The following is a 12,848-nucleotide window of genomic DNA, read 5'->3' on the forward strand; positions in this document are numbered from 1 at the left end:
TTCCCCACAATATGAATTTATGAATATGCTCTGTTTATTCAGAGTATTTGTTTTCTGTACCAAACTATATGCAAGTCCCGAAAATGTATAGAAGGAAAGGACTTTAAACCGTAGTGAAATGATCCCACAAATCCCTATATTATTTTAAAATATTCACTGTGTACGATTTCTGCATTTGAGCACTTTGTGACCCTTGTTTGCGGATGAATACACATTACTGCTGTTGTTCCCGTGCCAGTGAGCACATGAAAATCCCAACAATATTTTCCCTTTAAATTTCTGAAGTAATTTTCCCACATTATAAATTTCATGAAATATTGAATTGTAATCCCCCAAATGAATTGTTATACCAACCGTTGCATTTGAATATCATTGCAACCTCCGCGGCGGAGCCGCATAATGTACACACATTTTTCTCTCTCGCACCCAAGAGGTGATCTCTTTACTGTTACCCTTCCCGAGCTGATTGTGTGAAAAAGAGCTCCAAATTTGTAAAAGAAAAATTATTAATTATCCAATAAATTTAATTCTGTGATCAATAAAAGTTGGTGGTGGTGATCATAAAAAGTGTGTGTTTCACTGGAAATTGGGATCAAGGATCCAGGAGGATCCTATAAGGAGTTGCGGCTACTTTTCTTCCCCCCACGTGTGGCAACGTGCGATCTTCTGGGGATTTTCCGTGCTCATCTGGCGACTGGGAAATTTTTTGCTCCTCCCTCACCGGACCCTAATCAATGTATCTTTATACAGGTGAGCTAAGGGAGTTTGTGCCGAGGGAATCTATGCTGAGTATTAATACATTTGTCCACTGCTCTACCACATATACTCATTAGGTGAGACGTTACCTGGAGCTACTCATTGAGGGTGAAGATTCTTATTCTTTTCTTCTATATTCTCATACAAAGGTAACCCACCTACATTTTTGCTCCTCCCTCACCGGACCCTAATCAATGTATCTTTATACAGGTGAGCTAAGGGAGTTTGTGCCGAGGGAATCTATGCTGAGTATTAATACATTTGTCCACTGCTCTACCACATATACTCATTAGGTGAGACGTTACCTGGAGCTACTCATTGAGGGTGAAGATTCTTATTCTTTTCTTCTATATTCTCATACAAAGGTAACCCACCTACATTTTTGGTCGTCTTCGATCCGGGAAACTCAGCGCTACATTGTTGATCGACAAGGATCCGGTACGTTGAGACCTCCATTGCCTGCGCAGCATAGAACCAGTGGCCATTCCCATCTCTTGCGGTGTTGCATCCGAGCATCCAAGATGATTCTGATTGAACGTGAAGGAATCATCAAGGCACTCTCCAAGACGGAATCCTTCGTCAGTGGCTTATCGTCTGCAGATACGGCCTACCTTGATCGTAAAGTCCTCCAAATGCAAATCCATCAGGTCAACAACCTCCAAGCAAAGTTCGAGAGCGTGCAAGATGACATCATCAGCCACAAGACTGGCAAAGGGAAAGATCATGAAGCGTCTTTCAAGCACTCAGTCTTGATGCGCTGCGCCAAAATCATCCAAGATACGACTCACTTGTTGACGTTCTACCCAAAGGAGGAACCCTGTACAGACACTTCGCCTTCTGGAACCCTCTGTAGCCTCATGAGGGAGATGATTCAGCAGAACAACCAGTTCCTCGCCAAGCTCAACGCAACCGCAAGTACAACCACTCCTATTGATAGTCGCTCCTTAAGACTCCCTCAAACTGAATTGCCCAAATTTTCCGGTGAATATTGTGAGTGGATTCCTTTCAAAAACCGATTCAATTCCTGCATTGCCAATATTCCCAATTTATCAAAAGTCCAGAAGCTTGATTACCTGAAAGCTTCCCTGAGTGGAGATGCCGCCTCTACAATTGGTTATCTCCCTACCACCGAAAACAATTTTGATGTAGCTTGGGAACTCTTAAGAAATCGGTTTGAAATAAATTCTGAAACCATCGCTGGGCATGGTCGTAACCCTTGCGACATGCCATCCGTCTCCTCCTCTGATCCAAGTCAGCGATGCATCAATGCCACTCATACAGCCACTACATCTGCGAAATCCAATTCGCGCTCACATCCTTCCGCTGGCAATTCATCCAAGGAATATGCCAATGATTTTCACACAACAGCGGCAGCATCTAAATGCCAGTGCTGCGACCAATCCTCTCATCCACTGTACAAGTGCCCTCAATTTCTTGCACAGAATCCGGATGAGAAATATGAGACAGTCAAGACGCTCAACCTGTGTAGAAACTGTCTCGCTCCACATCTTACTCGCACTTGTACCTACCGCAAGTGTCGCAGGTGCCAAGGCCGGCACAATATACTACTGCATGATAAGTTCGTGGGTGAGTCTGCTGCCAACCCGCCGGCTCAGATACCAACGCCTTCGGCTATCATTCCTCCGTCTGTTGCCCATCAGCCTGCGCCAACTCCTGGTGTGCCAGCACCAAACCACTCTTCGGCCCTTTCCGCGTCCGCCGTGTCCGAACGCACTCTCCAACCTGGCCCAAGAGTATCCTGTGCCACAGCCATGGTGGATGAGCTCACTGTTAGCGGGGAGAAGATTTCTTGCCGTGCTCTCCTTGACAGTGGAGCCCAAGTCTGCATCATGACGTCCAATTTGCTCCAGAAATTGAAGCTTCCGAAATCCCCTTCGGAAATCTTTGTTGTGGGCATAGGCAATCAGGCGAACTCAGTGAAACACAAAATCACTGCTACTATATCCTCACAAAGAAACAATGTTTCCCACTCATTCAACTGCAACATACTTCCGGAAATCTCAGGCAACATTCCAACTTGGGATGAGGATACCAATACAATGCATCCACCACTGCACTTCCCCTTTGATGATCCAGATCGGAATGTTTCTTGTACTGTCGATTTGAACATCTGCAGTGAATCGTATCGGGCCAATTGGGTGTCCGACATTTTCTATCTGGGCTCCAGTCTTCCACCCCTCCGGGAGATTTTCCACGGCTATGTGATCGTAGATGAGCACAAACCTCCTCCACAGGTCCAGGATGTTCATCACGTCAGTAGCACTCCAATCCTAGAAGAAATGTTGTGCACATCCGGGGAGCTTGAAGAACCACCGGTTGAGGCTTCCGTTATGAACCAGCAGTTGCAACCCGGTGCTCACTTCTCCAGAACCTACCAGAGGTTTGCTGTGAGAAGATTCAATGTGAGATTGCCCGTCAGGAACCAACCTGACCCTCTGAAGGTTTTCTGTCCACAGTCCGTGCGACAATTTCTGGCACTGGAGCGCCAGGTGAACAAAAAGCCTCCCTTCAACATACTGTACGTCGAAGTGATGAGACACCGTGTGAAGAAGAAATGGCTATGGTCAGTTTCTTTACCAGATTCCAAGATTCTCAGCTACTTCATGTCTCACCAGGGGATGATGACCGAATCCAGCACAACTACTGAGTTGAGAATGATGCCCAACGTCTCTGCAAAATTATCTTCGGACGACAGTTTGAATGACCTAGCTCCAATAGGTCCCATGGTCTTCCCTGACCACGCCGTCACCTTTCCGAGGTTCCGCCTCCATTTACATTCAAAGACGGCAGACATCTTGAAGATGGATCCCGAAGACTACCATTTCCATCAACTGATGTGGCAATCCTTCGTAGATGACACACTTCGAGACCGCTACATTCCCAAGGTCTGTTGTGAGGTAGCATCGCCGCTACATGTGATCTTACGTGCACTCGTTCAACTATTTGATGGCCACAACGCTGAAGTCCCATTAGCTTCCAGCATAGTGCGATTTCTCTTATATGTTGACGACATCACTCCAACCACATTCAGTCTCAATGGGGATTCCATCATGAACCATTTGAACTTCCAAACTTCCGTGGATGCTTTCATGGAGATACACTTGAGGAGAACTTTGGCTCCTGCCATTGCCCAACTCTTCAATTCCTACAGCCTGATAGGCTCCTTCATCATAGAAGCTGCGGTCATGCTTCAATGTTTGCACCAACTAATATTCGAATGGGATGAATATTTATCCAGGAAAATCCTTCACCAATGGAGGACCTTTGCCAAAGGACTATCAGGCGTCCAATTCATCTCCATTCTCCTGTGGATTTATTTCCTCCATCAATTATCTCGCATTGTGCCTCATGTCTTTGGTGGTACAACCAGAAGTACTTCATCAGGAGACACGCTACGTGGGATGCATCTTCCCCCAGAATCTCACAAAGTGATTGCCTTCTATCACATACGAACCTCCATTTATATTGAACAACTGCATCATGTGGAAATAGACCAAATTTCTGCCGAGTCGATTTCCCGGGGAGCTTCGCCATCTGATCCTCAACGCAACAATCTCTGGTGGAAAAATCCAGAGTGGCTTCAGCATCCAGGAAATCTACAGCCCGCTCCATCCATTCATGCACAATTTATCAATTGCTTCATCGTCACGTTGAACCAATTAGAGGACAAATTTAAAGGGCTTATTTACAATCACTGTTCATTGTTCAAAATTCCCAAACCGGTTCTCCAATGTTTACATTTTTTCAATGCGAGATCAAATCCCCAATCCACACATGGTGCCGCTATCGTAGTAGATGCGATAAAAGCCCAAAGCTTCTCCCCATTCACCAAACAATATGGTCCCGTTAGAAGTGGAGATATGTTCATCAGTGCCACCATCCCATTCACAACTCATGATCCATTCAAATATCTCCAACCCAAATTCAATCCACCTTACCATGAGGACCATCACAGTATCCTTCAAGGACACAAAGGATTCTCCCGTAGGATCGCATATAGTTCTGGCAAGGATGCATCATGGATACACCATGCCAGCCCGGGGAGAATGTTCCCGTGCCAGTGAGCACATGAAAATCCCAACAATATTTTCCCTTTAAATTTCTGAAGTAATTTTCCCACATTATAAATTTCATGAAATATTGAATTGTAATCCCCCAAATGAATTGTTATACCAACCGTTGCATTTGAATATCATTGCAACCTCCGCGGCGGAGCCGCATAATGTACACACATTTTTCTCTCTCGCACCCAAGAGGTGATCTCTTTACTGTTACCCTTCCCGAGCTGATTGTGTGAAAAAGAGCTCCAAATTTGTAAAAGAAAAATTATTAATTATCCAATAAATTTAATTCTGTGATCAATAAAAGTTGGTGGTGGTGATCATAAAAAGTGTGTGTTTCACTGGAAATTGGGATCAAGGATCCAGGAGGATCCTATAAGGAGTTGCGGCTACTTTTCTTCCCCCCACGTGTGGCAACGTGCGATCTTCTGGGGATTTTCCGTGCTCATCTGGCGACTGGGAAATTTTTTGCTCCTCCCTCACCGGACCCTAATCAATGTATCTTTATACAGGTGAGCTAAGGGAGTTTGTGCCGAGGGAATCTATGCTGAGTATTAATACATTTGTCCACTGCTCTACCACATATACTCATTAGGTGAGACGTTACCTGGAGCTACTCATTGAGGGTGAAGATTCTTATTCTTTTCTTCTATATTCTCATACAAAGGTAACCCACCTACAGCTGTATTTTTGGGGACATGGTGGAGATTAATCTCTGAAAAAGCTCCACAAAAACCAACACTCAATTCACGGAGCGTTTTCTTTCTCCCCCACAGCAATCTCTTGAGCTTTTTCTGCGTGACAATATTATCTATATAGGGGTCGGGCTCATCGTGCATAAATTCGGGATGAATATCCACATGAGTGAAAATATAATTTCCAGCTGAATGATAAACCCCAGCAACAATAACACCCGCATTAAATTATTTTAGAAATTCAATTAATTAACGCCATCCACCACCACACCGAGAATTGCCATTTGGGGCGTAATACACAGCGCTGTTTGGAGAAGCTTTTCCCGATTCTCGCACCACCACACAATATTTAAGTGCGTGCTATATGTTTATGTTGATGATGCAGAAGAGCTTTCAGTTTCTCATTTTCGCAAGCTAAAATGAATTTATGGATTTATTCAAATTTTTTCACATATCATCATCGTTCGCGAGAGAACAATTCGCGTGCCAAAATCACAATTAACAATATATGTGGGGGGGGGGAATATTCAGCACCACATGAGCTTTTGATTAATTACACTCAATTCGTTAATTGCTAAGCCTATCAACGACAAAGCTTGCAATGTATGGGGATGATTTTTCACTGCTTTTTCGGCAAACATCCACCACAAAACATTCTCCTTCTGCTGTATAATTTTCCAAGAACTTCCCTCTCAAAAAGCTCCCTCATACATTATTGTAAGGGAATATGGGGGCAAACCAAGCGTACACATTAAAATAATAATGTAAGCATTTTGTGTTTGGGAGATAAAGAAAGACTTTACTATATGAGCAAAAGTACACTCTGACGTACAACTCCACAAAGTTTGCATGAAAAACCTCCATTCCTGAAGGACACAAAAAAGCCCACCCACACAATTCCCCATTTATCCCCACAATATCTCTTCGGGATGATGTTTGAAGAACCAAACCAAAGTTTCACTCGAGGATGGGTTGGTGCGGGGTTTGTTTGCTCTCCTCGTGTATTTTCCATTCGATTTCCCCAATATGAAAATGCAGTCATGTATGCAAATACACCATCCATGGGCCAGCCGTTTTCTTCGACACTCTGCTGTATGCGCGGTATATAAGAAAGGGGCTCCATCGAGAAACGTGTGGATGAGTACCCAGAAAGATATAATGTACGATAGCTAAATTCAATGAGTAACTCACATGTTCAATTTCATGCAAAATATACCCCTAACTTATTTTACATACCGCACCATAAGTATGCCACACGAACTTGAGTGTCAATCTCTTGGCTGATACGTGCAGTGTACAATGGATGAGAAAAATGTATACAATGGGGATACCTACTGCAATAAATTTGACAATATGTTACAAAGAAATGGATATGAAACTGCAGATTTTATTTTATATCATATATTTAATAAATATCTATATATTGAGAAAAAATTGTCATGTGGATTCTTCGAATTGATTTTTTGTTTGTTTATTATTCCTTTTTGAGAAAAAGGCCAAATTCTTGATGAGAATTGTTTAACTTTAATAATGTTTGATTTTTCAACATTTCTTTAAAGATTTTCGAAATCATTGAAGTAGAAAAATTATTAATTAATCAGGATATATCCAGGAATATTTATAAGATTTTCCTAAAGTTTGAATAATCATTTCTGCTCTACTCCCAACGGTTATTCTATGTGAATTTAAAATAGTACTCTAGAAACGTCTAATTTTAAGCAATATTTGTTATTAAAATATTATTTAATAAAAAAGTTCGAATACATAGATTTTTATTAGCTTAATGCTTTTTATATGCTTTCAAAAAATAACTCTATATTTCTTTTTATCTGTAATTATTTTTAGCTTAAACTCACAATCTTCATTCATCCGGAACTTTTAGAGAGAAAAAAATTTAACGTCTTACATCATAACTAATACCACACGTGTCAGATTTTGTACGGAACTTTGATAAAAAAGTACTACTACACAATTATAAACAGCGCAAAGCGAAATTTTTAGCTGGTGAAGTATGCAATTAAGAATGAGAAATGTACGGGTAAGCTGACCAAGCTTACGAGAGCTGTGTTTCTTTCAGTGTACCAATTTTGTGAGAGCAAACTAGAACGCGAATTCATTTAAATACGCGCAAAGTCGGGAAAAGTAGAAAAGTCATACCCTAAGAAATCTTTAGAAGGCCATATCTCGAGAACGGATCCATAGATTTTCATAAATTTTTTTTTGTTTGAAAGGTCTTGAAGTCAGCTATAACATATCGAAAAATGAAAAAAATTTATGTCGCCATTTTCGAAAAATTCGAGTTCGAAATTTTCGAAAACTTTGTTTTTGACTTTAGCGCCTCTTGCGGTCATTTCTCGAAGTTGCAATGTTCTAGACATTTGTAGGGTTTCTCGAAACCTTTCATTTGCACTTGAGTTGATCAAGATCGGACTTGTAGAACCCGAGATATGACATGCCAACTTTGGAAGGCTATATCTCGAGAACGGATCCATAGATTTTCTTCATTTTTGACATGGAGCTAGATAATATAGTCAGCTACAACATATCAAAAAATGAAAAAAATTTATGTCGCCGTTTTCGAGATATTCATCGAAAACTCATCGAAAATTTTGTTTTTAATTTTTGGCCCCCTAACGGCCACTTTTGAAACTTCTGATGTTCTAGAGAGTTGTAGGGTTTGTTGAGAGCTTTCATTTGAGCCCGGGTTGATCAAAGCGGTCAAGCCGTTCTCGAGTTATGGCCGATTTTCGATGAAAAATTGTGGCGGCCATATTGACTAAACGGCTTGACCGATTTTCGAAAATGAGATATCGTTGGAAAGCTCTTGATGGCCCCTACAACATATCAAAATTTCAGCCCTCTAGCTATAATAGTGGCTGAGATATAGCGAAAACAAAATTTTGAGGTTATTCAAAATGGCGGACGGGGGGGTGGGGGGTAAAATTTGACGTCATAATCGGACGTCTTCCAGTCGATATTTAAACTTTGCCGTTTACCGCAAGTCTCTATCTATTACCGTTCTCTTGCAATTTAACGTTGTACTACGGACGGCCGGACGGACGGCCGGCCGGAAAAATTTTTTTTTTGGCGCATACGTTTTTTGGAATGTGGGGACCCTAATTCGTGCTCATCCCAAGTTTGAGCCCGATCTGACGACTTTCGATTTTGCTCGGTACACAAAAGCTGTGTCTGAAAGAAACACAGCTAAAATAATAACACAAAGAAAAGAATTCATTAAAGAAAGAATAAATTATATAATAGACTTTTCTCAGCGACATTTCCGCAATTATCTTTTGCGAGAGAAGTGGTTGCTTTTTTTCCTCTTATACGTTCATTCACTAAAGCTCAAAAGCTGCGTCTGGTAGAAGTCAAACCCCTCCTATTAGTGCTTCACTCGGTGAATATTAATTGCATAATTTATTTTCACGAAAACTGTAAGAGAAAAGAGTGGGAAAAAGTTGGGGGCTTTCATCTGTGAAAATGGAAGGAAAAATTAATTCGTAATAATAGTGCAACAGTGAATTTTTAATTGAGTAGATTTACAAGGGCTCTCCTTGGGAGCATCGTATACAGATAGTGTTTTTGCATGCTATCCACGTAAGTTTAATTATGCATTTTATTTCAAGTCCCACTCACAACATTTTTGAAGCTTTCCTCCGTGACTTTTCCACAAAATGAAGACTATTTTTTTTTTTTTTTTTTGAGGGGAAAATAATCGGATTTTATTTTCTTTTTCTCATTGTATTTGTCTACAAATTAAATGGAGTAATTTTTTCCAACGAGGTTTCTTTCATAAAGTTTTTGTTTTGTTGTTGTTATAAAAAGTATATGATAAAATAAGAGATGCGATAAGATAAAATTTTCCGAATACATGAGGAAAAATACGGTGGGTGCACGAGAGGCAGAAGCAATGCGAGGCAATGCATCTTTTTCTAAACATATTCACACGAATTATTATTGCAAATTTATTTTCCATTGGCACGAACAAGCGCGTTCACGGAGGAAATTTATCATGGACACTGAAGGTGGAAGTATTTTTCTAAAAAGAAACATTTTATAAAATTAAATTGCTTCCACATCATATTAATCGTCTTCCTGGTCATCCACATTGTTATCAGGTACACAGGGCTGGCATCTTGCATTTCGGTGGTAGTCACAGACATTGATGGCTGGATTGAAGTCAAGAGTTGCCGGACAGTACCTATAGAGAGTCCAATTTCCAATTTGTTACTAAATTCCTTTTTCTGATCCTTTTTTTTTGGGAGAGAAAAATGATCTCACATTTTAATGGGAATCCCTCTATTGCAGACAATGAATTCATTGCAATTTGTTGGCACTGGCAAGAGGGTAAGACCCGTCTCGACTTCATCTTCACCAATGGTTGGACACGTGGGATCAGGGCAGGTCTCACGGGTATCGCAAATCGAGGGAGCGATTAGGGAAAAACTCACAAGGAGCACCAATGCAACGCGGTGAAACATTATTCCACACCAGCAATTTATCATTCACTTCTAACTACGGAGAGATTCACAAACTAACTGATGTGCCTCGCAATCTATGAAACACTTTTATATAAAGGAAGACGATATGGGAAGAAACTTCCAATCAGTTGTGAAAATTATTTGTTACATTTTCATACTATGTATGTATTCAATTCTCAATTTTCATCATAATATTGTACATATCGAATAATTTCCTAAGGGAGCAACTACATATATACATATAGTATTGGGGGAAGAGGATAAGGAAAGCTTATCATCAAGTTTCTCTTCAACTTTTGATAATTCCTCAAATTTTCCAATGAAGTATTGCAACGCTTGCATAGCTGTTCAAGCACCTGTAATGTAATTAGCTCCCGCGTGCACGTGAACCTTAAATTGACTTAATTGCCATTTAAATTTTGGAATGGGGAAACTTTAAAAAGTTCCTCTACCTTTTCTGTCGTATTAATTGCGCATGCATGTAAATTACATACTTTAAGAAGAATTTCGGAAATCTTTCTTTTAAAATTATTGAGATTTTCTCGTTTTTCTTTCACATGGAAGAAAATTAAGAGAGAAAAAAAATGCCAACGGCACGCGGTGTTCCCAAGCGGTCCCCCATCCAAGTACTAACCGCGCCCGATGCTGCTTGACTTCGGTGATCGGACGAGAACCGGTATGTTCAGCATGGTATGGCCGTTGACGAGAGCTATGCTCTTGAAAATTGACCACATTACGAATTCTCAAGGCGCCTTACCTCATACATAGCATGTGAAAGACAAATAATTCAAAAACTTATTTTATTAAAAATAAATTTTTATTGATAAAATGTTAGAAAATTCCTTTCCAAAATCCTTATCAAATTAATTGTTAAATGCAATAAATTGAGTAAATTTGTTATTGAGAACTTATTATGAATTAATGAGTTTTCCCAGAGAAAATTGTAGTAAATAAACAACTCGATATTGTAATTAGGCATCATTGTAGTATCCTCGAGCTTTAGCTTCATTCATGATTACAATGAAAGCTTCGAGAGTCTCCTCTCCAACGGGGGTTATTTGATTGGCTGGCAAAATGAACATATCCGTACTATCTGGTGGTCCCCTGAGTTCAAAAGTGTACGAAATCTTTATGCCAACTTCTTCATAAGCCCAATCACTGCTCCCACCACTTGAGGGATAAATGGTCTCAATGATACTGCCAGTCTTGAATTTCGTACCATGTTTCTTGGCTAAGGCATCAATGGCTTTCTGTCCGATTTCCTTTAAATCACTGTAATTTGGCACCTGCTCCGTTGTACTTCCAAACGGGAACATGAGAAGCTGCGAATACGAGTGGAGACTCAGGAAGGTCTTAATACGTGACTCTTTGACGTGAGTCTTGATAAATTGTGCAATGGCTGCAACTTCCGGTTCACTATTTACAGAACCACCGGCAAAATCATAAGTGCAGGGATCAGAGCTGGATCCTGGTCCATTCCACGAAGAATTGAAGTTCCTGTTGAGGTCTACTCCACGACAAATAGGACCATAGGGCTTGCGATTCTTCCTCCACAAACGATCATTTTCAAAGGTGTAAACGTAACCATCAGGATTGACGACAGGGAAGAAAAACCAGTCAAAATTCTCTGATAATTCCTTCACACGAGGATCTATTAAAAATAAATAAAATCAATTTAAACTCACTTTCGTGTGGAGATTAATTAAAGAACTGCACGTTCAATTAGAGAAATAATTAATCACCTGATGACGTGAGAAGTTGATTGAGAATGTATGTGCTGGTTGCAGGTGAAATCCATTCTCTTGCATGAATACCCCCTTCCACAAACACTGCTGTATTCCCAGCTTTCCTCGACAACTTAACACCTCTGATGTTGCGTCCTTCGAAACTATTTCCCAGACTTACAGAGGTGAGATCCTTGTGGTTGCTCAGTTGAAGATCCAACCACTGATTGATGGTCTCCAAATGGAAGTAATGCTGCCAATCCAATTGATACCCAGGCGTTTTCTCTGGCAGCACATTATCCCATTCTTTCTCAATCTTCTCCTGAATATTGAAGACCAGCACCTGGGCTGTAATGTTGTATCTCTTGAAGAGATCCGCAGCTTCGGCAATCTTATGAGCAGCAACAATTATTGTTAAGTCCTGATCCGGATGCCTGGCGTGCCCAATGAAAATGTAGCTGTCGCTCATTTTCTCCAATTCCTGCAGCATCTTCACCTGCTCCTCGGTCTCCAGATGAAGCCGGTACAGCCGGTAGTTGTCATAGCGTGCCTTATCAGCAATATCACATGAACTGACCGACACTGAAATAATCAAGAAAAGAGTAAGAAAATGCAGATTTTCCCGAGACATCCTGTACTTTTGATAATTCTTTTGGGGGATTGGCAGGAAAACTCTCTCAGGGTAACCTTCACGGAGTGACAAACATAATATTCATGTCATTGGGTATGCCTAAAATACAGCTGGGAACGAAGAATTCCGAGTCGACTCAGTTCCTCTAATTCTCTTATCATACCCCGGAAGAGATGTGAAAATTCTCTACATTTTGCTCTCGATTGTTAACGCTCTTTCGATATTCTTTTAATGATTTTTATCGTGGAAAGAGGATTTTAATAAAAACAAGAATTTTAACTGAATAAGAAATATTTTAAGAGTTCCCATGATTTTAGGGAGATTTATAAAAATTAAATAATATATTAAAGGCTTGAAGCATCCAATAGGCTAATGAGCCTTATTCATTCCTTCAATTCTAATGTAAATAAATTCTATTTAATAAAAAAGGTAAGTAAATGATATTTTATGTTTTCTTTTCAGTTCTATCTATTTCTTTT

General features: G+C 40.4%; 2 protein-coding genes, 1 long non-coding RNA gene and 1 other non-coding gene across 6 annotated transcripts; 2 read left to right on the forward strand and 2 right to left on the reverse strand.

Annotated features, from left to right (window-relative positions):
• The first annotated feature begins 230 nt into the window (after positions 1–230).
• On the forward strand, positions 231–4,209 carry LOC129791850 (uncharacterized). Its single transcript, XM_055830474.1, has 5 exons — positions 231–750; positions 834–905; positions 967–1,049; positions 1,122–3,936; positions 4,016–4,209. Exons 4-5 carry the CDS (start codon positions 1,278–1,280, stop codon positions 4,207–4,209), a joined length of 2,853 nt encoding a protein of 950 aa, XP_055686449.1. The 5' UTR covers positions 231–750; positions 834–905; positions 967–1,049; positions 1,122–1,277.
• Positions 4,210–4,774: 565 nt separating this feature from the next.
• Positions 4,775–9,904, forward strand: LOC129787474 (uncharacterized). Of its 2 annotated transcripts, none has more exons than XR_008750232.1 (3): positions 4,775–5,350; positions 5,434–5,505; positions 9,842–9,904. It is a non-coding gene; the product is annotated as an uncharacterized LOC129787474 (long non-coding RNA). The 2 variants fall into 2 exon arrangements; XR_008750231.1 differs by lacking the exon at positions 9,842–9,904 and adding an exon at positions 5,615–6,903.
• A 695-nt stretch (positions 9,905–10,599) lies between these two features.
• Positions 10,600–10,718, reverse strand: LOC129788230 (5S ribosomal RNA). The gene has a single exon (XR_008750343.1). It is a non-coding gene; the product is annotated as a 5S ribosomal RNA (ribosomal RNA).
• A 94-nt stretch (positions 10,719–10,812) lies between these two features.
• LOC129787438 (zinc carboxypeptidase-like) lies at positions 10,813–12,481 on the reverse strand. Of its 2 annotated transcripts, XM_055823015.1 has the most exons (3): positions 12,377–12,481; positions 11,757–12,320; positions 10,813–11,665 (listed from the first exon to the last, which is right to left on the reverse strand). In XM_055823015.1, coding segments are annotated over exons 1-3 (1,245 nt in total). In that variant the 5' UTR covers positions 12,378–12,481; the 3' UTR covers positions 10,813–10,985. The 2 variants fall into 2 exon arrangements, with proteins under 2 accessions (XP_055678990.1, XP_055678989.1); XM_055823014.1 differs by having other exon boundaries at positions 11,757–12,481.
• Between the last annotated feature and the right edge of the window lie 367 nt (positions 12,482–12,848).

The sequence above is a fragment of the Lutzomyia longipalpis genome, chromosome 1 (genome assembly GCF_024334085.1).
Source record: "Lutzomyia longipalpis isolate SR_M1_2022 chromosome 1, ASM2433408v1".
In the NCBI taxonomy this organism is placed as follows: Eukaryota; Metazoa; Arthropoda; class Insecta; order Diptera; family Psychodidae; genus Lutzomyia; species Lutzomyia longipalpis.

Excerpts from the sequence above, each read along its gene's own strand:
- LOC129791850 (XM_055830474.1), top strand. The coding sequence starts at position 1,278 with ATGATTCTGATTGAACGTGAAGGAATCATCAAGGCACTCTCCAAGACG. Across the intron at positions 3,937-4,015 it reads CAATTCCTACAGCCTGATAG|GAAAATCCTTCACCAATGGA; the intron begins GCTCCTTCATCA and ends ATATTTATCCAG.
- LOC129787438 (XM_055823014.1), bottom strand. The coding sequence starts at position 12,369 with ATGTCTCGGGAAAATCTGCATTTTCTTACTCTTTTCTTGATTATTTCA. Across the intron at positions 11,666-11,756 it reads TCAACTTCTCACGTCATCAG|ATCCTCGTGTGAAGGAATTA; the intron begins GTGATTAATTAT and ends TATTTTTAATAG.